Source organism: Dermacentor albipictus, chromosome 1, assembly GCF_038994185.2.
Source record: "Dermacentor albipictus isolate Rhodes 1998 colony chromosome 1, USDA_Dalb.pri_finalv2, whole genome shotgun sequence".
NCBI lineage: Eukaryota > Metazoa > Arthropoda > Arachnida > Ixodida > Ixodidae > Dermacentor > Dermacentor albipictus.
In genome coordinates, this window is record NC_091821.1 from 399,880,371 (window position 1) to 399,906,842 (window position 26,472).

Consider the following 26,472-nt stretch of genomic DNA (forward strand, 5'->3'; position numbering starts at 1 on the left):
AATCAAAATGATCTGTTACCACTGACTCGACAAGGCATAGGACAGTAGCGCACCTCTTGCCCTGCGTAATCTAGCACTATATCACGGCTTCAAACCTGCAAGTCGGCCCATGGGTATCTCCGAAGAATACAGACCTCACAAAGAAATAGCACATATGCTTCTTTAACTTTTTTATATTTCGGCAACACCTTTCACAGGCAACTAATGTGCCACCGGATACTCTGGCTTATATAGTACGAAATTTTAACCAACAAAGTTGTACGTGCGAGTGAGTGGGTACACCTCTGTCCTGCATAATCAAACAATAAATTGTGACATAAAAATTGTTCCAATAATGTGGGCTCATAGGTATCTGTAATTGCTGATTTTTTTTTTTTATATTTGGCCTATCCCAGTCTTGGGCCATTGGGCACGTGTCCATTGTTGGCCAAAAATAGACGTGTCACTAAGACACATATGGAAACCTTAAAGGTGCAAAACGTGTGTTTTACCTCCCTGTATACACCCCTCCTGGCATTCTTCCCTTGAGAAACAATAATGCCTTTGTCCTCGCGATATTGCTGTGTTGACATCACGGTACGTAACTGCACAAGCTGGCATTTTCATTTCGCAGGGTTTGTACAGCTCCTTGAACCCTTGAAACCCTTGAATTTGGAAAAACAGATTCGACAGCTCTTAAACTCCTTGAAAACTGGGGTTGGGGGAGGCTTTTCAACATTAAAAGTTACAAACTCCACTTAGGGGCTATGCCATGGATATTTTCTATCGAAAAACAACCCTAGATATTTTTTAAGAGTGTTGATTGAAACATGGTGTGTCCACAGCTACCAACGACAGGCTTGCTTAAGTCATTGTTGCCATTGTGGACCAGGCGACAAAGCTGTGTCAGCAGTGTGTTGCTTTGATATGTGGTTCAGACCACAGCCATCATGGTGCTATTTTTGAGCCCTACGCTTTAGAAATGCCCAGCAAAAGTAAGTCTCGGGCATTTGGCCTTAACGACACAACTATCTTAATTTGGTTGAAGTTGGACACTGCTAACCATCATGCCAGAAAGCGATTGGCATTGCAATGGGAAAATCAACTTAAAAAATGACCTAAAGCTACTTAGCTGCAAGAAATTGCTGCTAGGAAGGAGATTTCGCTATTTTTCTATTTCTGTGTTTACGAATAAGGTTTGTTTCCCCTCCTTGAGTTTTGGCCTTTGGCATCCTTGAAATTCTTTAATTGCCCTGGAATTTTGAGTCAAATGTGCTGTACGAACCCTGATTTCGGCATAGCTCGAGAATGATAAATTCATAAACAAACATTTCATGACATTAGATTTATGACCCGCATGATACATAAACATTCCACGAGATTCCACATTGCATAATATGAAAATAGACATTGCTATGCCACAATTAACCACTTCAAGGATTTTTCGCTTCACATAGATTGCAACGTGTGCATTGGATCCGCATAATTTGTAAACATTTCTAATGATTTAGCACACTTTTTTTTTTTCCAGGAAGATGCATTGCCTGTGGCCCCTGTTCACCGCTGCGCTGTGCTGCAGTGCTGCGTATGCTTTCAAGGCTGCCGTTTATGAGCATGTACAGGATGTCAAGTCTAAAGAGAGGGCAGACGCAGTTGCTGCGAATTTAGCAGCCTACAGATTGGCCACTGCAAACGCATCCAGAGAGGTAAGCACTGCATGGAATATTCATTTGAACCATGGGTTCACTTCAACCATAAAAATGGGAGTCACACGGAAACTGAGCTCTTCTTTTTTTTTTTACCTACTGAAAGTAAACAGGCAATGTTATTGCAACAACTATAATTACGTGACAACCTAGGAATGCAGTGGCAAGTACACTTCTGTCCAACTCGAACAGAATTTGTATAAGTGCGCCAGCCGATTACATTGGGTCATTTTTGTCAAGTCACAGCTGAGACATCCTTCAGTTTCGGGGTTTCAGCACAGAGGGTGGCGTATGCAGCATGATTTTGTGGGCGGAGCGAGCACTGAATTCATAGGTTGTCACCAAGAGTGTGCCCTCTGGCCATCTTGGCTATTGATTGATGTGAAAGCTGTCGATACATTATGTCAATTTATTGCATTGTTCTCAACATTTGAGCATCACATATCTCGTAGAGTGACAGTATTATTTACATGTAACATGCTAACAGGGTGATTTAAAGCACCTGCAGGCACGAGTGAAAATTCTATCAGTCAGCGTCCAAAATACAAATGACCTAATCACATCTCTGCGGTGTATCCTGATCCACAGACCACGAAGTGGCACTTAGCTTCTTGGCTCCATCAGGTGGAGCGCTATGAGCGGTACTCTGCTGTCCCGGTTCTTGGAAAGTACTGCTTGAGGCAGCAGCTGTTGCACCGACTGCTGTGCCACTCGCTTATTCAGGGGCCCTACTTGAGGATCCGCTTGCTTCTTGATGTACATCCGTGCTTTGTGCACGGTGGACTCACACAGCTGTATGTGCTGAAGCAGAGGTTCCTGATGCATGCACTGATGTACCAGTGCTGGATTTTTTAGGGCTAGCTTCATCTGAAGGTGTGGGAAGTAAGCTTGGCTCTTCCTTACATTCCACTCCAGCGCACTGAATCACAGCATACTCGCCTGTGACCATCCAGTCTGGTGACTTCTGGGCCACAACACTGACAATCGCTGGATCAATGCCCGCTACGGTGTCGGCCTTCAACGTGCGCAAGGCACATACAAATGTTGGCTCAAAGCCCCGCAGTGCTTTCTTGAAGGAAACCGTGGGGTGCCAGCTGAGGTCACCGACAAGTTTTCTGTAGTTAAGATCTCCTTTAAAGAGTATTAAATCTGCTGACTGTAAAATCTTGTAAAGGTCAGGCCGTCTTGTTGCCATCTCAGCATAGTCGAATGATTGTGTCCAAAAGACGTCATCCATCACATGCCACACTCCATTCTTGATTCGACGTTGGCACCGTTCACCAAGGGCCTGTGTAGCAATGTGGTCACTGTCTTCCAATTCACGCAAGGTCCAGAATAGGTCCCGTCGCATAACATCCGACACGTACCAAGGGATGGCCTTAGTGTGGATTGTCACAGTGGCTACGTATCCAGTTTCGTGAAGGAAGTCAAGGAGAGCCAGGTCGGTGGCTAGCTCGTAGCCTGAATTGTCCAGCACACAATGCAGTTGGATGAGCTCGCCATTAAAGTTTCGTTCCCGGAGCCTGCAGAGATGCTGCAACAGCTTGTCAGCATGGTTAGAGATGATGTACGGTCGCAATCTCTCAGTCTGCTGTAGTGAACCTGCTTGGCTTGATCTGTCCGCACCACAAGACAGCGAGAGGTCACAACGGTTGCCCCAAAGTGAGACTTCAATCAGCCTGCAGGATGTAATGAGAACATATCAGCTCTGATAAATATAGCAACACATCTATGCAGGCTATCTCAGCATGTTCATTTAACTGCATTTAATATGTATTGTAAAACTTGGCAAAAGTACGGAAAGTTTGGAACACATCCACAACCTGCTGTTGCTTTTTAGCAGCTGTTGTGCTGTGGCTGCTATTAGTGTCAACCTTCCATTAAGTAACAGGCTATAGTTTTCTTTTGTCATGACTTATATTCTGAGATTCAGTTTGCACAGCAAGCAGCAGTACCTGCTAGAATGATTACCTCGAACACCACTTTTTAACATCACTTTGCACAGGAAAAGAAAGCGACATACCCACCTGTAGGTGGTTGGTTGAAGGGTTTCCACGGTAGCATCTCGAGGCGTGTCTCGGCGCAAAAAGTCGCACAGAGCCCGCACTGCACTGAAAGAGCCGTAAAGGGCATCCCGCTTGAGCTTGTTGAAGGGGTCATAGTCTCTCAGCTTGGTCGTGAGCTGGAATGCCTCAAAAATGCGCCGATAGAAGTAGGTCTCGATGTAGAGCCAGGGGGCCTCGAACCAGCGGGGTTTGCAACTGTGTTTCGTTGCGTACTCATTCAGTACACTGTTCCAAATGTCCGCATCTTCAAAGTCGTCTTCTATGCGTACCATGGGCTTGTTGGTAACCATCTCGTTGCGTAGCTTGGCGAGGCGCGCCACGACGAGTTTGGTCTCCTCACGTGCTTCGAGGCCCAGCACTCGCTCAATTTCCATGCGGTCCCTGAAAACAGTGTCGATGACTTTTGTCAAGATGACTGGCAGCCTGTCGCGCACTGTCTTGTAGGCAAAGCTGTTGATGTCCTTTGCGCTAAGGGGAAGGGGCGCCGTCTTTTTGCTTTCTGCATCTGCTGAACGATCGTTTGGTGATCTTGTCAGTGGCCGCTGCCACAGTGGCATTCTTGCCGGCTGTTCCTCCTTCTTTTGTGTCACGCTGCTCGGTGCCGCCTCGAATTGCTCTTCGCTCGGAGGCTTGTCGGCAGACGACGACTTTGGCATGTCGGGCAGCTTTGCGGTGTCCGACGATGCCGACGCGCGGTGCTTGCTTGGCGTCTCGGGCTTGGAGGAAACCGCTTTCATTTCAGTGATAAAGCCCTCGTTTTCGGGGGTCACAGAGCGTTGCCTGGGTGTCGAGGAGAACGGACTCCTGTCTGTAGCGATCCGTTGTTCTCGCGACTCAGTCCTTCCGGAAGCACCGTGCCCCGCGAGTACCACATCACTGCTCGACTCCGGCCGCTGCTGTAGCTCCGAGTAGGCAGCTCTTGTCGGCATCTTATCCGGCGTCGCCGAGCTCGATGGTTTCTTGCTCGGTGCCGCCTCGAATTGCTCTCCGCTCGTAGGCTCGTCGGCAGACGACGACTTTCGCATGTCGGGCAGCTTTGCGGTGTCCGACGATGCCGACGCGCGGTGCTTGCTTGGCGTCTGGGGCTTGGAGGAAACCGCTTTCATTTCAGTGATAAAGCCCTCGTTTTCGGGGGTCACAGAGCGTTGGGTGGGTGTCGATAAGAACGGACCTCCGTCTGCAGCGATCCGTTGTTCTCGCGGCACCAATTCTCGCGACGTAGTCCTTCCGGAAGCACCGTGCCACGCGAGTACATCACTGCTCGACTCCGGCCGCTGATGTAACTCCGAGTAGGCAGCGCTTGTCGACATCTTATCCGTCGTCGCCGAGCTCGATGGTTTCTGTGGTGAGCGCCGCTCTGGTTGGCTGCGCGGGGCCGCGATCGGCTTTTCCGGTTCACCGGCGGATCGCCGAGACGTTGGCGTCGCTCCTTCGGATGTGCGGTGGTGCTCTTTTTGGCTGCCTTTGGCCGCATTCGATGCCGCCGACAACTTTGATGAAGTGTGATCTTGTTGGTGCTTATCGCGCGGCGCTGGTTCTGGTTTTTCTACGGAGCGTGGAGACGTAGGTTTCTCTGAAACGCTGCCAGATCGGCCGCCTGCAGGCGATTTGGACGCCGAATGCCTGCGTTCGGCGACTGCTGTGTCGACTGCCGCCGGTTGAGTTTGTTTCGAATGCTGCACGCTATCGACGACTCGTGCCCGCGACGGCTTCGAGCTTTCTGACACATCTTTAGAATGTTTCAGACTCACGGCGGCGCCTTCGTGGCTTTCCTGGTTTTCCTTAGATTTATCTGTGATTTTCGATTGTCGCGATTTGGGTGTAGGAGTGGCCATCGCTGGTGCAGCCCCCCCACCTGCAGTATGCGCATAATATGCTGTGCCTGTTTACGAAAATGAGCAAGCGATGGCGCTGGCAGTAACAATGACGAGCTTGGTGGCGCAAGCCACCGCCCCGTTCCAAAGGGGACGCTCATAACATACATCCATACATACACGATGGAGCTTGCGATTAAAAAAGAGGCGCGAGTTTTCGGGAGTTGTGAGGTGGCAAGATTGGACCGTGCTACTTATTTTTTGTTTGTTTTATTTTAGGCGCTTTCCCTGAAACTTGCACATCATTATTATTATTGTAGTAGGCTTAGCGCGCTGACGCTTATTTTACTACGACTTCGAGAATGCGGTTTCTAATGACGGCCACGTTTCAAGGTGTGCGGGTGCAGACAAAAAACGAAATATGAAATGGCCTTGAAAACCTACACCCCCCTCCTCCTCGTAGCCTAGTTGTTGCAGCACGCCAACACTCATCAACACCGAAAAATTAAGTAAATTATTTGATGTGAATTTGGTGAAGCATCTTCAAAGCTCCAAAGATAAGACGATGCTCATTCTTTTCTGTTCGTTACTTATTGGGGAGCATTACTGATTAGATTAATAAAGCAGAAATAAAGGGCACGACTGCCACTGCTGATAAGACTGTGACATGGCACTGAGCCTTTCAGAGGAAAGATATCTTTCGAGAAGAGATACCTGTCTGAAGTGTCCACGTGCCCGAATTCTTTACTTTCTTTGTTATACATTATCACCTGCACCCTTCACTCGTTGTCTTGCAAAAACTGTGCACTAGGTTGGAATCTAGAGTTCACGTCACTTAATGGGCAGGATGTGTACATGCCATGTGCATATTTATTTTTCTTGCAGCTGCATACCTGCAGGGCCATATTAAGTCCAGTAAGTTAGTGACAGTGCAGAATGGGTAGTGTAAGAGTAAAATGCTTGCTTACTGCATCAATAATTGCCTAACTTGAGGAATTGGTGAATCTGTCATTGTTGCACGGTGCTTTTGGCTGTGCCACAAGCCTTGTAGCCTCTACAGATGTGTAGTTGGATAGGTCACTTAAGACAAAATAATTTAAAACAGAACTCATTTTTATATTTGGAGAAGCCATGCTTGATCGCACGTCAAAACTGTGTTATTTGAAATGGTTTGTCCCATCTTTTGTTATACTTTCGCCTCAGCAGAAGCACAGTAAATCTCTTGTACGCGCAATTACTGAAACTTTAACTTAAAATGATTGTCCTTGCCTGCTTTCTTTCTTTCTTTTTAACCCTTTCAGACACTAATTAATGTTGTTTGAACACTTGCTTTCACTGCATCTCTTGCTTCTTCGGAATCATGAAAAGTTTACATCTGTAGAATAAATTAAGGATTTTACATTCTTTAGTGAGTTTTGTCAAGGTTACGTTATGTGGACTCAGTGTGAAAGTCAACTGGAATATCAGGTATGAGAACATAAGCTCTTTCTTTTCTAGCAGGCTTGAAGAGCACCTATCGAGCCGCTTGAAAATTACGCTTGGTGCAAGACGTTGTGAAAAACAATAAAATAAGTTAACCTGCTCCATACAATGAAATACTGACACCAAGAAAAAACATCCAACCACATCTACCGTCCCACTTGTATTACTGAAATACTTTGCACATGTTATTCAAACTTGCAGCACAATTCCAATCAAAAGTGTATTAAAATGTATGCGACACATTTTAAGTATCATATCTTTTACTGATGCTTTTGCTGTTGATGCACCATTTTGGAATACAAAATTGTGTACACAGTACCTGAAATGGTTAATACAGTTAATGGGACACTAATACTTGTACTACATGGGCACAGAAAATGACAATAACTTGTTAATGCCTTTAATGTTAATACCTTTGTGTGATGTTAATGGATGAACCTAATGTCGTTTGCCTTGATGCGATTCGTTATTTAGTGCATTTCCTAGAACTCATTCGACTGAGAAATGTGTACTCTTGACTCCTAAGCTTGTGCAGTGCATTGAAGTATCTGAAACAACATCTATCATGTAAAAAAATAATTTATACATGACTTTCAACTATGACGCTTTTGTCATAAGTTTTACTGAGTGGACTTCCTCATGTTGACTTTGCAACGACTTTTATGCGACACATGCCGGTTTGCTTCTGGGCTTTTGGATTTAACGTGAAATGGCCGAACTTCCTGTGGTAAGTTGCAACCATTGCAACATTGTAAAAGACGTCAAGAAACTCACGCTAACAACACAATGCAGGCTTATTAAACTTGGAGAATGCATATTTATTTTTTAATTAGTGCTCCGAAATTGCTCACTTCAAAAGAAGCTTTCATCGACATCATTGTGTCAAATGTAATTAATTTTGGACATCTGGCAGCTCCGCCACAAAGAAATGTAATCAGGCAACTTAAAGAAATAATGATTGAATGTAATTTTAAGTGTCCATGTGGCTAGTTTTGTGTGACTAGTTCATGTGTTTGAACACTCTCCCCAAAGCAAAAGCCTGCTATATTGAAGGGCTCATTTCCCCATCCCATGATCTCTGGCATGTGCAAAATAGTAACAAACACTATGAGCAAATCTATGCAAGAAAAGCATACGCAAACACTTGTGAAATTGTGTGCAGTTTTTTTTTTATTTTTTTTATTATTTATTATTATTGATAATGTTATGACAGATAGTGCTGAAAGAGGGCAGCAGTGACTTGGCTAGGGCCAGTTGGCACTTGCTGAGACTCATGTTAGTTAGCGGAAGAATGATGAAACACTTAGACATGTGATTAACATGAAAGTAACATGTTGTGCTGTGTGTTTGCATTATTCGTCTTTCTCTGTTATTCATGTCTCTCCATGTTTCGTTGTAATCACGTTAAATAACATAAGTTTCTGAAAGAGGATCTTCTTCTTCTATGAATTTTACTTTGCTGCCATATTATGTTAAGCGAATATTGTCGGGAACAGGTTTCAGCAGTGCATATTTCAACGTACCTCTTTTGAACACTAGTGTCTACTCCATATTTCATAAAATTTCTTGTTTTCTATGTACTCACACATAGCAACTGTAAAGGAATTGAATTGCTGTAAAAGAACTGTTATTGTGGAAGCTAACAAAGCAAAAGCTGTAGTAACGCGCTGTTATAGTGTTCACGTTATCTGTTGCAGACATGTTTGTCGTCATGTTGCAGACATGTTTTAGACACCTTTGTAGCAGTACTATTGCCATAGGAGTACCCATCAGTCCAGTAAATGAAGTTTCTTCTTCTTTTTCGCGGTCTAGCTATAAAAGTCAGAGTAAATTGATTGCATTTTCTTTTTTATGTCCTACTCAGCTATTCGTACCAACCTTTGTGTGCATTCAGCATCATATGCATTCCAACCCACTTATGAGGATATGCTACTGCCAAAAATAATACATTCTTATAACCAATACTTCTTATAACCTAGTTATGTAAAAAAAAAGCAACAGAAAGATTTAATCATTTTTAATACAAAAAACAGCTTGTCAGCTTTGCTTGCTTCACGTGAAGCTTGTTGACATTTTTCTCTAAAGCATGTCCTCCTTGTAGCATAGTGACAAGTCTTTTGAAAAACAAAGCTTTGTAAAAACTCAATTATTCAGCGTCCTCCTGTGAAAACACAACCTCAGCTGGCTGCAGTACTTCGTGGTTGTCAGAGTTGTCATTGCTGAGGCTCGTGCTTTTGCTGGAATTCTGCGCAGCTTTTTTACTCTAGAAACTAGTTCACAGCATCCACATCCATTCTTATAACAGATAATGTGGCCCGGAAACATTCTAGAAAAGGGGTTGGTTTACCATAGAGCACACACTAAAGCTGACAGTGCCACAACCCGCCGTGGTTGCTCAGTGGCTATGGTGTTAGGCTGCTGAGCACGAGGTCGCGGGATCGAATCCCGGCCATGGCGGCCGCATTTCGATGGGGGCGAAATGCGAAAACACCTGTGTACTTAGATAGGTGCACGTTAAAGAACCCCAGGTGGTCAAAATTTCCGGAGTCCCCCACTACGGCATGCCTCATAATCAGAAAGTGGTTTTGGCACGTAAAACCCCATATATTATTATTACAGTGCCACAGCTTTCTATTTTTATATCTTATGATTTTTATAACCGGTATTCTTACCAGCAGGTTCGAATGTATACCTCAAACTTTTGCCAACTAGTAAGTTGTTGCTGAACCTTTGCACATCTGGAAAAGTAGCTATTGCCTTAAAGTAGTATTGACACATTCTTTTCAATTTGTAGAAACCCTACGGCGCACTTCTCGCACATAGAAGGATGACACGTAGCAAGTACAGAAATTGGGAGGCGATTATATTTTTCTTTAGTCGAGGAAAAATTTTCTTCAGTATGTAAATCGTAGGAAGGAAGAAAGAAGGGGACATGATCAAATATTTAAATTTGATGCTAACTTTGGTCTCAAAAGGCCGGACATGGTGTCATCGACATTATGTATAGTGACATCATGATGCAGAGCAAGATGTCCAGAGTCATGTGGCCCTAAGGCTAGGTATGATATTCCTCATTAAGAACGTGAACAAAAGTTCTTCATGTGTTTCTCGTGGCTGTGCAAACATGTGACAGCTGCAGAGATCACATGAATGGAGCGACCCAGTGTATTATGACATTATGATGGAGCCATCTCCTGGGTACCAAAATCGTAAATACCAGCAATATAGTAAACTATGCATAGTGTTCTGATGCTTGTCGCTGTTTTTTGTATGGTTTAGAGTGTTCTGACCTTCATATATAGCAAAACAAAAGGAAAATGTACCACAAGTTAAAAATGCCATGTCAGTATACTCCTTTAATGTGTGTCATACACAGTGCTTCCTCACACTTGCATGTGACATAAGTAGTTTTCGCAATTGAAAGATGAAACTGGAAAAGGGATGTTTAAAATGTTCTACTTTCTCTTGGCTTTATGCAGAATGCGGACATTATTGTTTTTCCGGAAGACGGCATCCTTTATCGATTCAAAAACAGGGAAGAAGTGAGCAAGTGGGCAGAGGACATTCCAAAGGCTGGCGTAGTGCCCTGCGGGTCTGAGGAGACACCACTTTTGGCCAACTTCAGCTGCCTGGCAAAAGATCATAAGATGTACCTGGTGGCCAACATTGTCGATAAAAAGCCTTGCAATGAGAGTGAACATGACTGTCCTCGTGACAAGGTCAAGTATTTCAACACTAACGTGGCCTTTGACCGCAACGGAACACTTGTCTCCAGGTTAGTTAGTACCACCTTGAGCGAGGAGTGTTGCATATGTTTGGGGGTGTTCCATTATGGAACTCTTTCACAAAAACACCTAATTGTATGTGTTCGAAGCTATGCATTGTGCCGTTTGCAAAGCACTACCATACCACTGTTAATAGCTGGCTTGGAAAAAAAAAAACTGTGTGTGGGTTTGGGGATGCATTGCTTGTACTTAATTAAGCACAAGTTAATAAGCAGCAGCAGCACAATACAGTAAGCACATAGCTGCTAGCACATGTCTATGTGTACCTATTAAGTAATGCACTTCACTTGCCTTCTTTCTGGTTTCCTTATTGTGTGTCAACACAACACAAAACTGAGGGAGCATGATGGCATAGTAGCAGAAGCCATCAACAGATGGCACCACTGGTGCAGCTGAGAGGGAGGTTTGAAACTCGTGTTTTATTTTGGTTCTAAAACAAGGCAATGAATGCTAATGTTTGTCAGGCACATTTTTACTGCTGCCGGTTGCTGTGGGACACCCATAGTCTCAATTTTCTTCCCCTTCTTTTCTATATAACAAACCGTGCAACCAGCAATGAAACAAAGAATAATAGTTGTAACTCCAAGAGACAAGAAAGCTGCGGTGTGAATTAGAAATCAATACAGGTTGATGATTATATTTACTGGTAGAAATTACAAAAAATAATTCGAGTTAGACAGTGCATGAAGTAGTGCTCTGGTAGAATGACAGAATGGGTGTGAAGGGCAGGGAGATGCATCTGAGGATGGTAGAGCTTTAGATGGAGAGCTAGGGTTAGGTAATTTGCAGGCATAGGACGGGCTTGTCTGGTGCAGGACAGGGGCACTTGTAGGTCTCCAGGAAGTTTATCATCAGCACCAAGGAAAGCGAGTATATTGCCCTCTTCCCTGCACCTGGTGTAAGCACATGCAGCAGTGTAATGCTGATGCTGAAAAGTGCGGGCAAAAAAAGGAGTGTCTTGTGTATGCCACCTGGTTCAAATATGTGCTGGCACAGACTTCCTCACATGTGGGGCACTCGGTCAGACCTGCCAACTGTGCAAAAGGATTATTTGAATAGAGCATTAACTGGATTTCATCTTAATAATATGTGAGAAATTGACAAGTTACGATCGAATATTGTTATTATTCATTAGATTCACATATTTTTATTCGTGAGCTCAGTGTTTTACATTTCACAGCCCCAAGTTTCTCTTGGAAAGAAACTAAGGACTGTGTTGTCACTGATGGGAAGGAAAGTAATTAATCTATGTTTAAAGAAAGAGAGGAGCACTGGTCGAAATAAAAGCTTAAGTTTGTTCTGTTTGGGGGCTCTCTAGTGTACTCTTGGTAACAAAGAAAACGATAGCACAGCTGTGGAAGCACAAACAGACATTTATGGCTGCTTTTATATGGCAGTGCCAGCTAGCCAGAATACATACAAGGAATAGTTCCTCAACGAAACAAGCTGAGGAATCAAGGAAGTTTGATTCACCAAGCAAGGTTATCGAGCGAATATTCACCCAAGCCTAACATTGGCACCTGATTCGCGAGTGCAGTCCGGCGAACGGAGGCACGTCTGAACGATCGTGCTCACCCATGCCAGTGCCACTCTCTGAAGCCCAACCAGAAGCCTTCCACAGGACACACCTGTAGAGTATTCTGAGAAGCGCACAGTCGGTCCACAGCTGAAGAGAAGGGAGCACATTCCTCATGTGCCTGAGTTATCTATTCCATCAGATGGTACTAGCATGGCACCACTCATGCCATCTTTCATTGTAGGTGCGTAGCTACAACACTGACTCCCCCAGTACGATTTTTGTGTTACAAGAAAGCTGAACCTAAGGTAATGGGAGGACCATGTGTGGAAGACGAGCCATGCAAGAAGGATGAGAATCGAGCATCCCCACGCATTGCAGCCTAATTTAAGGGAAGAATGGGACTAGCAAAGGGTAGACAATGCATAGGACAGATTAAATGAATGGCATACTTGAGTAGAGGAAAAATAAGAAAGGCAGGCATTGTTCTGTGTCCGAGAATCAGGTGAAGAAATTTGAATGTGCGGGAAGAATGCCTTTACTGCACAGAAGTTCTACTTGCTGAGCATTAGAGAGGCTCTTCACTGTGCCAGTGGACTGATTAGGCAGTATAGTGCCGATACTAGTCATTGCATTTGGTTACAGTTGTATTAATTCAAATAATATTTTTTGGTCTGGTGTTTCATGACCTGAAAAAGCATGATCATGGTGGTCCTTTTTACCTGAAAGGCTGCTGTCTTTTGTGAACTGATTGCGCTGTTGGTGTTATCTTACACACGCTGCTGTTCGAGACTTTCTGCATAAGTTGTCAAATCTTGTCTGCTACCAGGTACCACAAGAACCACTTGTTTGTGGAGCCCTTTATGAACCCTGCTGACCCATATGAATTTGCCGTCTTTGACACGGACTTTGGTGCCCGGGTGGGCATGTTCATCTGTTTTGACATCCTCTTTGCTGAGTCATCTCTGCTTGTTGAGAAACACAACGTCACCCTGGGCGTCATGAGCAGCTGGTGGTTCGACGAGCTTCCTGCCTGGTATTCAGTTGCAGTGCAGCAGGCCTGGTCCTTGCACAATGGGATTCCCCTGCTGGCATCAGGAATTCAGCGATTGGAAATGTAAGTGCATAGCTGCCAACTTTTATGATTTTATTGTAAAATGCCCAGATTCTTTAGCTTGTTTACGATCATGATATGTGAGCTAATGGTCTTACGATTCTTTATTTGCATTTAGCTTCTGGAACAACTTATTTTAAGAATACAAATACAGTGGTTTATCAATCAATTTCTAGGACCTGAAGTTTCGGACCCGCTCAATTACTCGCACGCATACCCACAGCAGCACTACCCACTCCAATGAACCCGCGTATAACAGCAACAATATTTTGGCTGGTGTTTTGGGCATTAACTTCACCAATATTTTCATCTGCGACACAGATAATTCTAGCTGTGAATATAGAATAGTGTTTTCGATAGATGTAGCGCCAATAGATGAAAGCTATGCACCAACTAACCCTACAACATGTTTTAATGCAATAGAGTAGTGTGCCTGTTTACAGTGGTTCCTACAAAACAAATGCTGTGAATATTTTTAGTACAGGATCCGCATCTTGATTGCTAAAACAACTTTTAGTATTTATAACCAAAATATAGTATTTTCAGGTTTTGACTAGAGTATTTCTCAAACCTTAACATTGGCTGTTATGTAAGTGGTTGTGCTTGTTCGAGCATTTCTGACCAGCCACAGCAGCCAGTGAGATGGGCAACTTTTCACAATGGCAATTGCTTCATTTGTAGTATGCACAGGTGCCTTGTGCATAGTGTTATACGTGCACAAGGCACGTACGTGCATAGTGTTATAGCATAGTATAAAATACCAAATGGTCATCTCGGTTTAAAGAGCCCCTCACCAGGCCACATAGTAAATTTTGATTATATACTGGAATTTGTTATGTGCCTTCTAAGGAGTGTTCTTCGACAATAATTTTTCTAATTATTTCATTAATATCAGAGACAGAAATATCCTCCACAAGCGAAATTCCTTCCCTACATTTTCCCGCATCGGAGCCGGAGGATCATGTGACGAATATGTCATGGGCCCCGCTTTCCTTTTTTTTTCCTCTCTCGCATTTTTGCTGAGTGGCACACTTCCGGTGATGGTCTCGCATGCGTGCTGCTGTGTTTGTCTCGTTTCATGCAGCAGATGATTTTGTGCACTCTGCATGAGAATATCTGATTAGCAGTATAAGTCAGTGGCACAATCACGAGCACTCAGGCAGGCGTGAGAGGATGAAAGAGCAGGATTGTAGCGCTGGAACATGATAGAAAACAACATTGTTTTATTCTCTGCATGAGCGACTGCATGATGTGGGAACAAGCAGGCAAAATGGAAGTACATCTCTTTTGCTATGGTACGAAGTTAAACAAAAACATCCAGACATTCAGTTTGTTTTATTATTTCTCTAAACTTTCATTCACCTATTGAAGCAACAGATTAAGCAAATAACTGATGTTGCCTTGAATAATTCTCAAAATCAGGTGTCACTATAAGTGACGTCGCAGTTCAGTAATATATGCAAGCGCACTTGCACGATAGACGTCGACTCTCTGACTGCATGTGCGGTGCCTGCATGGAGAAAGGTAAACAACATTTGGTTTGAAATTTAAGCTCTTTCCGTAGCGTGCAGGGATGCAGTACTTAGCAGACATGATTATGATTGTTAGTGCGCATTGTATGCACTGTGCTTGTCAGCTCAAAATGGCCAGACCTGGTGAGGGGCCCTTTAAGATGGTGACTAAAGACAGCCCGTTGTGACGTTAGCTGTTGTCAGTGTTAGTCGTTGCTGTAGCATATAACATGCTATAACATGTGGAATGTAGTGCGCAGTATTCTGCCGGTTGCCTATTAGTCTTTGCTGCTCATCTATTAAAGTTTTATTGCCTCGTTCCTCCACTTTGTGGGTGCTGGCTACTGTCTTGCACGATGAGTCACGAAGGGTCAGGGCCCTCCTGGTCACAGGCTTGTGCAATGGGTTGGTGCCGGAAATGGTGCAAACCGGTCTCAGATATGATGCAAAGCGACGTCGTCCAGTGTGACCAGGGTGCAAATACTCAAGTGCAAATGCGAGCTCCTCCAAAAAAAAAAAAAAATCTGGTGAACCCAGCTCACGATGACTGTTAACGCTGATACATTCAGCATTGAACCGTTGAACACAACATATTGTCACCATTTAAATGACTTATGTATGAGGCATGCACTGCAGCGGGCATCTACTGCAACACTCGGCACCAACTAGCAGCGCTGGTGCATGCCAATGCTAGGAATGCGTCAAGTGTCAGCCGGACTCCTCTCTGCTTCTTGCAGCCTGCTAAAGCGTTGGATTGCTGTCCTTGAGGAACTTTGTGATGTGGCTTCCATTCCGCTCAGCATCGGAGAAATTCAAGGCACAATACCAGTGGTACATACCTAATTACCCAAGCTGGCGTCAAAAACGTTCATTGAAGATCGAGACACACCTGCTGAGACAAGCCGAGTTACCTAAGTTTCATCAAAGTTCATTGAAGAACAGCACACAGAAGACCAGTATAGAAATGTGCATTGAATGTTGAGGAGATGGAGGCTTGGAAGAAGTGTCAAGTGGAAAAGGAGTGTCTTTGACATGCAGCTATGTGGGCTTTCGAATGCAAGTGCACACTGGCTTGTAAACTCAAAGTGGAGCTGTGTCAAGTGGTGGCAATGAGCACTGTGAAATGTAGTTAAAATTTCACCAGGGAACACAAAGTGGAGCAGCATTGCTATGAAATGAAGAGTGCCGGGGAATGTGAGTGCACACTTGCGTGTGAACACAAAGGCGGACAGCATCAATATGCAGTGTTGAGACTGCAATGGAAGGTGAAGCACTTTTCAATAAAAACATGTTTAACTTTGCCCTGCATTCTGTACGTGCAGATGGTTACTGAACAAGAATGCCATCTCTCCCAATCATCAAAGAAAGCCTTGCTTAAGGTGATTCCCACAGCACATGGGATGCGCGTAATTTTTGTAACAAATTGTTTTGCAAAGTGTCATGCATGAATTGTTATGCAGGGGCTCCTTGGGAAGTGGCATATATGCTGGACTTCGTGGCCCTCTCAACTACACCTACAGTCCAGATGGAAAGAGCAAGCTGCTGCTGGCTGACCTGGCGAACACCACATCACAGGATCCCAGGTGACATTCATATACACATGCTGATCTTCGTTTATACTCACTTATCGCAATAAAACTGAACAGGGATGCCAAAGGCAAACTCAGTCAAACTAGATTGGCAGACTGGTATTTTTTGGCAATTCTCTCAATGTCTTCTGTGTTAAAGACGAGCTATTACTAGATAGCATAGCTGTTTATTAAGGCTTAGCTTCCCACCTTCAGCTCTTCTCATATCCTTAGAAATGGTACCAGTGATGTTACTGCATAAGATTGCAGGCTTTAGGGTCCTATTCAAGTCCTCTTTCCACAGTCAAAGCCTGCGACAAATTTCCAAATTAAGATTTTTGAGCATGAAATGCTTGTAAGTGGCATTACACAAGCTTTGGCCAAGCTCTTGCAGAGCCATGCCAGGTGTCATGAGATTGCAAATAGAGCCTCTAGTCTGACCGAAGTTCAATGAACTCTTCTGTCACAACTTACGAGGTAGCAAGAAAAAAAGAAAGTGAAACCGTGAAAATGTTCACACCAGCCCAGCTAGTGCTGGTGCTCTAGCAGATAGGTGGGCACTCATCCACTAAGCTGACAGCAAAGTATGCCATCACCCCCTCCCCCCTCTTTTACACACACACACCGCATGCGCACACACTAACATACCTACATACATTTAAAAGTGGGCATTGTTGGCTGCACTCTGACAAATCCTACAAAACAACAGCTGAGGCCAAGTTTTCTTTCAGAATAGCGGTCACATAAGTAGGGTGCCCTTTTAATTGCATGTTAATATGCCAGGGAGTGGGGATTTTCTTTCGTGCTTCACGGCGGACATGCAGTGCACACCTGTAATGCGGAGGAGGCTGCTGCTATACAGTTCCTGCCAAAACAAGCTTCAACTTGCCTCCTTGCATGTCATCTAGAGGTCCCTGGAGCTGTCTAATCACTTATGAAAACACAAGAGAAGCATTGGTATTTTCAACTTCATCATCTCTTTCCGTGGCTCATTAGGGACGTAATACTTAGCAGACACAATCGTTAGTGCACATTGTATACACTGTGCTTGTCAGCTCAAAATGGCCAGACCTGGTGAGGGGCCCTTTAAGGAACGGGGACGCTTCCAGATAAATAACTATGATTTAATGGTCCTAATGGGTTGACTATGTGTGATTGAGAATCAGATCATTGAGTTATAATATAAAAATAATCCACTGATGCATTTGCAGCCGCTTTCTTTAATTACAATGGTTATATATATATATATATATATATATATATATATATATATATATATATATATATATATATATATATATATATATATATATATATATATATATATTAGAGGGGAGAGATAGGTCTTGCCCTCTCACTTGCGAACTAGTTGGTATGCCACTGATCATGCAGACGAATTAGAAGTGACAGTTGTCTTGCAAAAAAGTACCAGTACCTTTTAAGAGGCATCTACCAGTGCATTCTCGACCTGCCACTGACTATGCGTAATGTACATCATAGTTTGTGATTCTCCTTACTTTTAAATGTAATGTAATTGCTTTTCAATATCTCTGGTAATTAGTTGCCTGTTGTTAAATTCATGGCATTGTTTTAAAGGGTCCCTCGCCAGGCCACACAACAAACTTCGGTTATACACTGGAAATTGTTACGTATCCTGTAGGGAGCATTCTGCCGCAAAAATGTTTCAAATCTGCTCATTAATACCTGAGATAGAAATATTTCAGTGCCGCAAACCCATTCTTTTAGGAGGCAGGCTTCAACGCAAACATAGACGCTCTCTCCACTTGTCCCATCTAGCCTCCGCAAGCGACATTCCTTTCCTGCATTCTCCCATACCAGAGCTTGAGGATCGCATTATGCGTACGTCGCCTTCATCTTCTATTTTTTCTCCTCGCTTTCTTGCGGCGCGGCACACTTCTGCTGACAGCATAGCACACGAGCGGTTACAATCGTTTTGTTACATGCTGCGCACAATTTTGTGCACTGTGCACGAGGACACCTGTCTAGCGGTAAGTCAGTGCTACACGAATACTGCGGTAGACACAAGTGGATCAAAGAGCATGATCGTGTGCTAGAACACGGTAGAAAATCACATAGTTTCCGTGTCTGTGCATGTGACTGCATGACGTGGGAACAAGCAAATGAAACGGAAGTACATTTCTCTTGCTGCAGTGTGAAGTAAAAGAAAAACACGCAGACATTCGGTTTATGTGTTTGATTATTTCTCCAAGCTTTAATTCGTCTATTCAAGCAACATATTGCACAACTAACAGATGTTGCCTTGAATAATTCTCGAAGTCATATATCACCACGAGCGACGTCACAGCACAAACACGTGTACGTAGGCACACTAGTACGTGTATGTCACCCGCTGGCTTGAAGTGCGGCTACCACAAGGAGAAGGGCAAATGGTGTTTGATTTGAAATTTTTTATTTTTCCGCAATGCGTAGTGATGTAATACTTTGCAGACACAATCTTCATCGTTCATTGTATGCTCAGCGCTTGTCAGCTCAAAATGGCCAGACCTGGTGAGGGGCCCTTTAAGTTGCATTGGGTAGTTTAAGTTGCAGCTACCTATATATACATATTTCACTTGTGGATCATCATTATAGTACACTGAAACTGGTGCTGTCAGTGAAAGTGACCAGTTTCTTATTTTGGCTAGTGCATAGTCTGGCATTCTAACTTGGCTCATCATTATCCCTTCATGTTTTCCTTGATATGCATCATAGAAAACTGAAAACAAAAAGAAAAGAATTGGAGCTATGCTTTTATTACCTGACTAGTGACAGAAAGGCTGAATGCAAATGACGATTTAGGATTAGGTGAAGTTTTTGAAGCATTCATTCTGCAGGTGATTGTATTTTCACGTTCTTGTTAACCCTATGAGGGTCGATTTTTTTTGCCACATGCGACCGCCCAGGGTCGATTTTTTATGCGAAGCATATTACGAGGGCTCAACCCAGCTCCTCAGGCGCGGCGGTGACCATGAAATCACGTGACACCGTGACGTCACGACAGAGGAGAAGTGGCTTTGGCTCAACTCTTGCAAGACGGGCTGGGTGGGAATCGAACCAGGGTCTCCGGAGTGTGGGACGGAGACGCTACCACTGAGCCACGAGTACAACGCTTCAAAGCGGTACAAAAGCGCCTCTAGTGAATGCGGTGTTGCCTTAGAAACGCGCTGTTTCTAAGGCGTGCGTCTCTTGCTCAGGCGCACATTTCGTTGCCGCGCCGAACGCTGCTTTGCTCGACGCTCACCGCGTCCAATGCGGGGCGCGTAGTCGCTGCCCTGTAGCCCATTGTCTTACACCCCTTGGCGGGTCGACGGGAACGCTGTCGCGTTCCACTCTTGAAGGCGAAGAAGTAATGCATGAGTTGTTTCTTCGTCTAGCCGAACCAAATATAGCCAAGCAACAGCAGTTCACCAGGCTAAACAGTGGTTCAACAGCTAAAATAAAGGCTAGTATGCTTCGCATCCTGGGCTTAACCTTACCTAAGCCACAGCCATTTTTTTATTGCGGATTCTAATTCTTGTGAGCTACTTATTTTTTTTTTTAATTTACCGCAATTTTTCTAGGGTGACCATAAAGTGAGAGAGAGAGAGAGAGAGTGAACTTCAATGAGCACCAGCAGTTCAGTCGGCTGAGCCTAGGCCTCCCACAATGGGACGTCGAGGTCTTGCCTCTTCGCCGAAAAAAATATTTTGCATTGGTATATATGTACTCTTCATCCATGAATAACTACAATAAAAAAGTAAATAAACTTACAAGAATTTAAAATTTGATGCATATTTATACACATAGTTGAAGGCCTTGAATATGCGCACACGAGAATATTTCTCTAGGCTCAAGTTTTCCTGCTCTTACACTAATATCTAACATGTACGTCCATAGCGTAATCGAACTGCATAGGTGCGCGCACACAAGAAAACTGTGTGGTTGTGTGCCTGTCAGAAAAGCACAACGTGTGACAGACCCACTAATCTTCATCTTGTCACCAACCAGAGGCATTTAGTGTTCGTGAGTGTAAAAAAAAAACAAAAAAAAAACAATGGAAATGCATGCACGGCTGCATCCACCCTATGGGCACTGCTGTGAGCACTAAACGAGCGAGGAAGAGGCGGTTGCCCTTTGAGCGATTAGTAACGAGGTAGCCATCAGTTTTGCAAGCGCAAGAAGCCGAAACCGCCCGCGGAACAAAATCCGAACCGCCATTCGCCCGCCCGCGCGCCGATGCACGAGCGGTAGTATATAGACGGGTGGGAGTAAACTAGCACTAAAACAAACCATGCAACGACAAACGAGAGAGGGTGGCACGCGAAATAAGTTCCCTATATTCCCACATTGTGGCAGCACATGACAGAAAAGAAAAAGTTAGGAAATTGGTGCGCTTTTTAATCGTACAGACGGCGCCGTATATTTACGTCATTGATGCTCAAAGGGTTAATGAGCAGTGTATAAGCGCCATTGAACATCCATAGGCAGCAGTGTTTGTGACAAAGGAGGGTGCCTTGGTGCAGGTACTCTGGAGATGTGCTCCATCCGGAGAAGCGCTTCTTGAAGTATGCAGATGTTAGCGATCATGCTGCACAGGAGATAACACAACCCAGGGGTGACAGCCGCGTCTGCCTTGGAGACTTCTGCTGCTCACTCTCATACGAGACGGCAGATCTGCGTGATACGTTCGTGCTGCTCGCCAAGCATGGACGGCAGAATATTGCCAATTATATGGAGATTGGCATTCAGGTGAGATGTTGCCCTGCTGATCTGCTTGTCATGCTCACTCACGAGCGCGGCGAGCTGTTGTTTTGCTGTCAAATGTGAATTAGTGAGTTTGATTTAGAGCCATAGCAGCATTGCAGAGATTCGTGATGCCCATCATAACGTTGTTTAAGTGCTAAAAAACTCAAGTTCAGGGAAACAAACATAGTTGTTTCTATTTGCACGGTGCAACAGGTCAGGCCTGTTATAGTGGCAGAAAGACAAGTATAATAGATCCCATTAGTGATTTTTCACAAGGAAGGAAAAGAGCAGTATTGCATAAATAAGCCACAGTTGTGCAGCACTCTGGCAAGGGTTCCCTTATTTAGAATTCTTGCATCTATTCTAGTATGCAACCAGAAACATTTGATGGAAATGGTGGTACGTGCTGTGTGTAAACACACACATAGTCTATAGTCTTTAGTCTTTAGTCTATACATGTTTGCACTTCAGTCGATAAATTGTAAAATCTCATTACTGTAAAAATCAAAATCGTACAATTCGTACTGCCTGTCTGGTCCTAGCGAAATTGGGAAGACAATATCCTTCTCTGAAGTTGCTCCTAATCAAGGAAATTCGACCTTGGTGCTTTTGAAAAGGCCACGCTATTGCAAAAACCAGTTCCTTCCAGTGCCTTGCAGTGTGAAACCAGTGCATTTTCTGACCCTGTATCACACTGGGGGTGCTGGTGCTTGCTGGGAGTCACTGGGACACTAGTGAGAACACTGGATAAGAGCTGGGCCACACTGGATGAGATGCTGGTTTCACAACTATGACGCTGGGGAGTACTGGTTTGTAGTGTACATGTGCTGGTTCTTGCTGCAGTTTGCTGGCTTGTACTGGAAAATGCACTGGTTGCATTTGTGCTGCACTGGTTTCAGTATGCAAGGGGTATGGGCACTGTTAAATAATAAGTGCTTGGTACAATTTCATTGGTAGATAGTAGTCTCTTGTGTGAAATAATGCTTTATCTTGTGGTCATAAATGGCTATTTCGTGTCGCAGCTTGGACTAAAAGTAAGTGAGCTGCCCCCTTTATGCATGCACACATGTGACACTGAAAATCACTTTCGTTTTTTTTTTCATTTCCCATTTGACTAGGCAGATAGCCGTTTTCTTGAACGAAATTACGCAAACACAGATAGCACCTTGTTTTTTAGTAGTTCGCACACAACCAATGACTGTGAGTTGTTGACATTGTCACAGTGTTATGGAGTCAACATGAAACTTGGAAGTCATTCAGACGTGTTGAAAGGACCTCAGGAAGCCTGCGCTGATTGATATTGTTGCACAGATAACAAAGCTGAGGCGATTCGTGCACTTTCACTTTCCATAGTGTACCAAAAAATAATGGATAAAAGGTTCTTAGGCTCAAATACACACATTTTTAGCACTAAGCTGGTACACGCACCGAGGTCGTCCTCTTCCACCGAAGCTTAAGCCTAGCGTACTTTTCCAGTCCGTTTACATACTATCAGCCCATCTGGTCTCGGGAATGAACAAGTCTAACAAAGATAAATCACTCTTTATTTCAACTTTCACATCGGTGTTCTTAAATAAACCATTTTTTCATGTTTACAGTGTCGGCACAAGAACCCCCCCCCCCCTCCCTCCTTTCTCCCTGTGCCATGCGCACGATGGAAGACGGCGCGCTTCCTCCCCACTTTTGCTCCCTCTATTCCCCTCCAGGCGTCTTTCTCCTCCACTTCCTTTGCGGCTTCGAACAAACGTTTGCAGATTGTGCTAGCTGGCAAGTTACGCTTGGCATAAAAAAGAATAGTTCTCAGAAGTATGCCAATCTGAGCAACTGATACATCAAAAACAGCGAAGCTGTATATGATCCAAGTTTTCACACCTTTCATCAAAAGTACTAGGGTTCTGTTTGCTGGCTGTTCTTAGTAATGACTGGTCACTGATGCTACCTGTGCAGCAATGTCCTGGTCACATGGCCGCTTTGAGTTTCCCACACACGGGCTGCATCACAGCATCGCGCCATCAAGTTTTCACTGCAACAGCTGTGCAAATTGTTAGCTCGCCCTCAACATGGAACCGCTAAAATGTGACTTGAGAAACAAAAACTACGGATTACTGACTAAAAAAGAACCTGAAAAGAAATTGCTATCTCAGTGTGCTGTATGCAAAGTCACTTTCTTTTTACATTCTTAATTACATTTCAAGGCAAAAATTTGCGGCTCTAATGCAGGTTGCATTGCTGGCTGTACTTTATTTAATACCAAGCCCACTGCCGTACGCCAGCCTTCACCACTACACGAAAACAACCGGGAAACTCTCCTTAAACAGCTTCGCTGTAAAATGAAGAAAAATAGCTAACTGCGATTACAATGCAACCTGATGCTACAGGCCACAGTTGCAACCAAGGTCTCCAATAAACTGAATTTATGCGCTCATGTACTTCTAAGCTAACACCTGCTGGATGTTCACCCTATCCATTATATCTGCTTAGCTCATGCTCAATAGCATTGGATAATGTGGCTTATGGAAATTGGGCCCCTGCAATGCTGCAACCTTCACGTCACATTACACCAGTCTGCATCTAAGTTTATGGGGAAGTTCGCTTCAAAAATGTGATACTATCGGACCTCGCTATAATGACGTCTCATGCAACATGAAAACAACCTTCATTACATCTGATATTTGTCATACACATACCTGCTGCTATCAGTAGAAAAAAAGTCGAAGAATGAAGAACTTTAGGTTTATTTCGTTACGTTAGAAAATTTATTACATCCATGTTTGTTATACGCAAGTTCAACTGTACGGGCTGGAGATGCCTTACAGTTGACAGGCTTACGTAATTTGATGTCACTACAAGAGGCCCTATTCCTGTGGTAGACATAAATAGGCTGATGACAAATTTGGGCTTGAATATAGCTGCTAGTTGCATTCATAGCTTACATGGGCAACACGTTACAACTCAGAGAAAAAGAATAGACATGAAGAAGTACACTCGTATGTGTGTGGATATATATATATATATATATATATATATATATATATATATATATATATATATATATATATATATATATATATATATAAATTTGGAGGTCATGCCAAGGAGCCAAGCTGGTTGTCAGTGCCATGGATCGTGCATTATTTTTCGGGAGTGGTACTAACAACTAACAGTGTTTTTTTACCATTTGGTATTAAAGATGTCTATCTTTGCAAGCTTTTCACAATGCATTCATGCATGTTATGGGCATAAAATTTTGCACATTGGCTGCTATATACCTACACTATCTGAAGGTCAGCTTTTTATACTGTTGAAAAAATTTCATTGTAGTTTGCCTTGAACCCTTTCAAGGCCAACTGCAACAAAATTTCATTTTGGCTAAATTGGCTATAAATGCATAGCATATACTATCAAAGTAATCTTGGCAAAGCTGCAGGGCTGATAACTGCCTAATTTTCTTGCAGCCTAATATATAGCGCCTAAGCACACAGTGCGTGAACCTTGCGGTGAGGGGTAGCAATGTGAATATGGCTGAGCCCCAGAACTGTACATGACTGCTGATCTCTCAGTTGTGCCCGGGTGCATCGCTCGCTCAAACATTCGCGAGTTGTTGGGTGTCTCTTGGCGTGCATATCTCATTGTGCACGTGATTTAAGCTGTTGTGAGAATGCCGACGAGTTACTTACGTTGGATGCTCGAAACTCGTACATAAACACGAGCAATGGCCATGAAGTACACAACGCTCTGCAAAAGAAGGCAGAACACATCTTTCATGTCCTAGCTTTCAGGGCGCAAGCGTGCACCACACCGCAGCAGGCAAGTGCGACACGGAACAGCCAACTTGCACAAAGTATGTAAACTGCTCTTGATGAAGCTGGACAGGCTGCATTTTGCGAGCACAGTCACTTACCTGCGGAAGATCTCCTTGCCAAACACTGTCTCTGGATGACTATAACTACTATAACTCGCAATGGTGCACAAAAAGCAAATTTAAGTGTATTCAGGGGCGATATTCTTGAGTGATGATTTCTGGTAGTGCATTATCTTCGAGACATTTCGCGCATCTCCTCATCGGACACGTCGAACTAAATGAACAAAAGCCGTTCTGACACACCGCCAGAAGCAATGTCAGCAGAAACCGCATGCTGCATTTGTCACGAAGCAGAAAGTGGCCATTGTGTAGATGCGGTGGCAAGCCATGCAGGAACACGATACCACCAGAACAAAATGGGCTAAACTTTACCACGACTGGAGTTCAGCCTATCTGGCCTTGCATGTACTCTGCGCCTTGGCCTTATGCACACTTTGCACCATGCCTGCAACCAGTCTAGAGGGTAGACCAATCTGGCCCAGCTGTGCCGAGCCTCAGCTACTTCTCATCCTTTACTACAAATGACAGTAGTTGTCTGATTGGTTGCCTCCTATGGTAGCTAAGGTTAAAATGGGTTAAAGGCACAGGTATAGTTTGAAGTTTCCAGCATGCCAGGCAGTGGCTAGTGAAGTTAGATGTGTCATGCCAGAAATGCTTAAATCACTAAGATCAAGGTCGCTCCAGCGTGAGATAGGACATGCTTATTCCCACGCCAGCCACACTAGACTTGGAACGTTCAGTTTTCGCCAACATAGCACAACTGTGCTGTGCATGGATCGCGTCCACATTATGCCGGACTATATCCATGCATTTAGCTTGGTCACCCCAATGCACTCTTCATCTCTGAGCGGGGACAGAAGGCATCGAAGCTCTGCTTGTTGAACATAGACAACCGTATACCGAACCAGCTTGAGTCGGAGAATACTTCGCATTAAAAAGAGATCGTGGGTGTGCAACGGTATGGGCACCGCGCACGAAGCAGCTAGCAAAGTATACTAACTTTGTGGATAGCAGACGTGCAGGACCTGTTTGCTGATACACGGTAACGGCATACAAGCAAGGGAAGCAGACAACCCGGGCGCTGGTTCTCTACAGTTTAAATTGTACATTACTTCCAGCGAGTGGTAATGGCAACATTATTTTTAGGTTCGATATGAAAAACATTGATTATTGCTAGCGTTTTGTGAAACACCCACTCGCATTTCAACCATAAAATTTTCCACAGAGGCTACTGTGTCTAAATTATCTGAAAGGGGGCTTTTTCCGTGGACCAGATTTTCTTTGCATTGGCCTTTCAGTGTCAGGTTTTCTGAAGGTGACGAA

The 26,472-nt window shown here is 44.0% G+C and overlaps 2 protein-coding genes across 3 annotated transcripts in view; one reads left to right on the top strand and one right to left on the bottom strand.

Annotated features, from left to right (window-relative positions):
- The window catches only part of LOC135918760 (pantetheinase-like), a 30,270-nt gene that overhangs the window by 1,216 nt on the left and 2,582 nt on the right, over positions 1–26,472 (top strand). Inside the window, exons 1-6 of one of the 2 annotated variants that reach the window (XM_065452435.1) lie at positions 426–576; positions 1,511–1,685; positions 10,527–10,822; positions 13,178–13,465; positions 16,434–16,556; positions 21,065–21,290. In XM_065452435.1, the coding sequence (XP_065308507.1) occupies positions 1,515–1,685; positions 10,527–10,822; positions 13,178–13,465; positions 16,434–16,556; positions 21,065–21,290 (1,104 nt within the window). In that variant the 5' untranslated portion in view covers positions 426–576; positions 1,511–1,514. Of the gene's footprint in view, positions 1–425; positions 577–1,510; positions 1,686–10,526; positions 10,823–13,177; positions 13,466–16,433; positions 16,557–21,064; positions 21,291–26,472 lie in introns of those variants that run through there. The other variant, XM_065452434.2, reaches the window with a different exon arrangement.
- On the bottom strand, positions 2,075–5,637 carry LOC135918759 (uncharacterized). The gene is made up of 2 exons (XM_065452433.2): positions 3,713–5,637; positions 2,075–3,364 (listed from the first exon to the last, which is right to left on the bottom strand). The coding sequence occupies exons 1-2, from the start codon at positions 5,584–5,586 to the stop codon at positions 2,470–2,472; spliced, it is 2,769 nt and encodes a 922-aa protein (XP_065308505.1). The 5' UTR covers positions 5,587–5,637; the 3' UTR covers positions 2,075–2,469.

Bases quoted from the DNA above. Each gene is read 5' to 3' on its own strand.
- LOC135918759 (XM_065452433.2), bottom strand. From the start codon at position 5,586: ATGGCCACTCCTACACCCAAATCGCGACAATCGAAAATCACAGATAAA. The intron at 3,365-3,712 runs GTGGGTATGTCG...TACATCCTGCAG, and splicing joins CTTCAACCAACCACCTACAG to GCTGATTGAAGTCTCACTTT.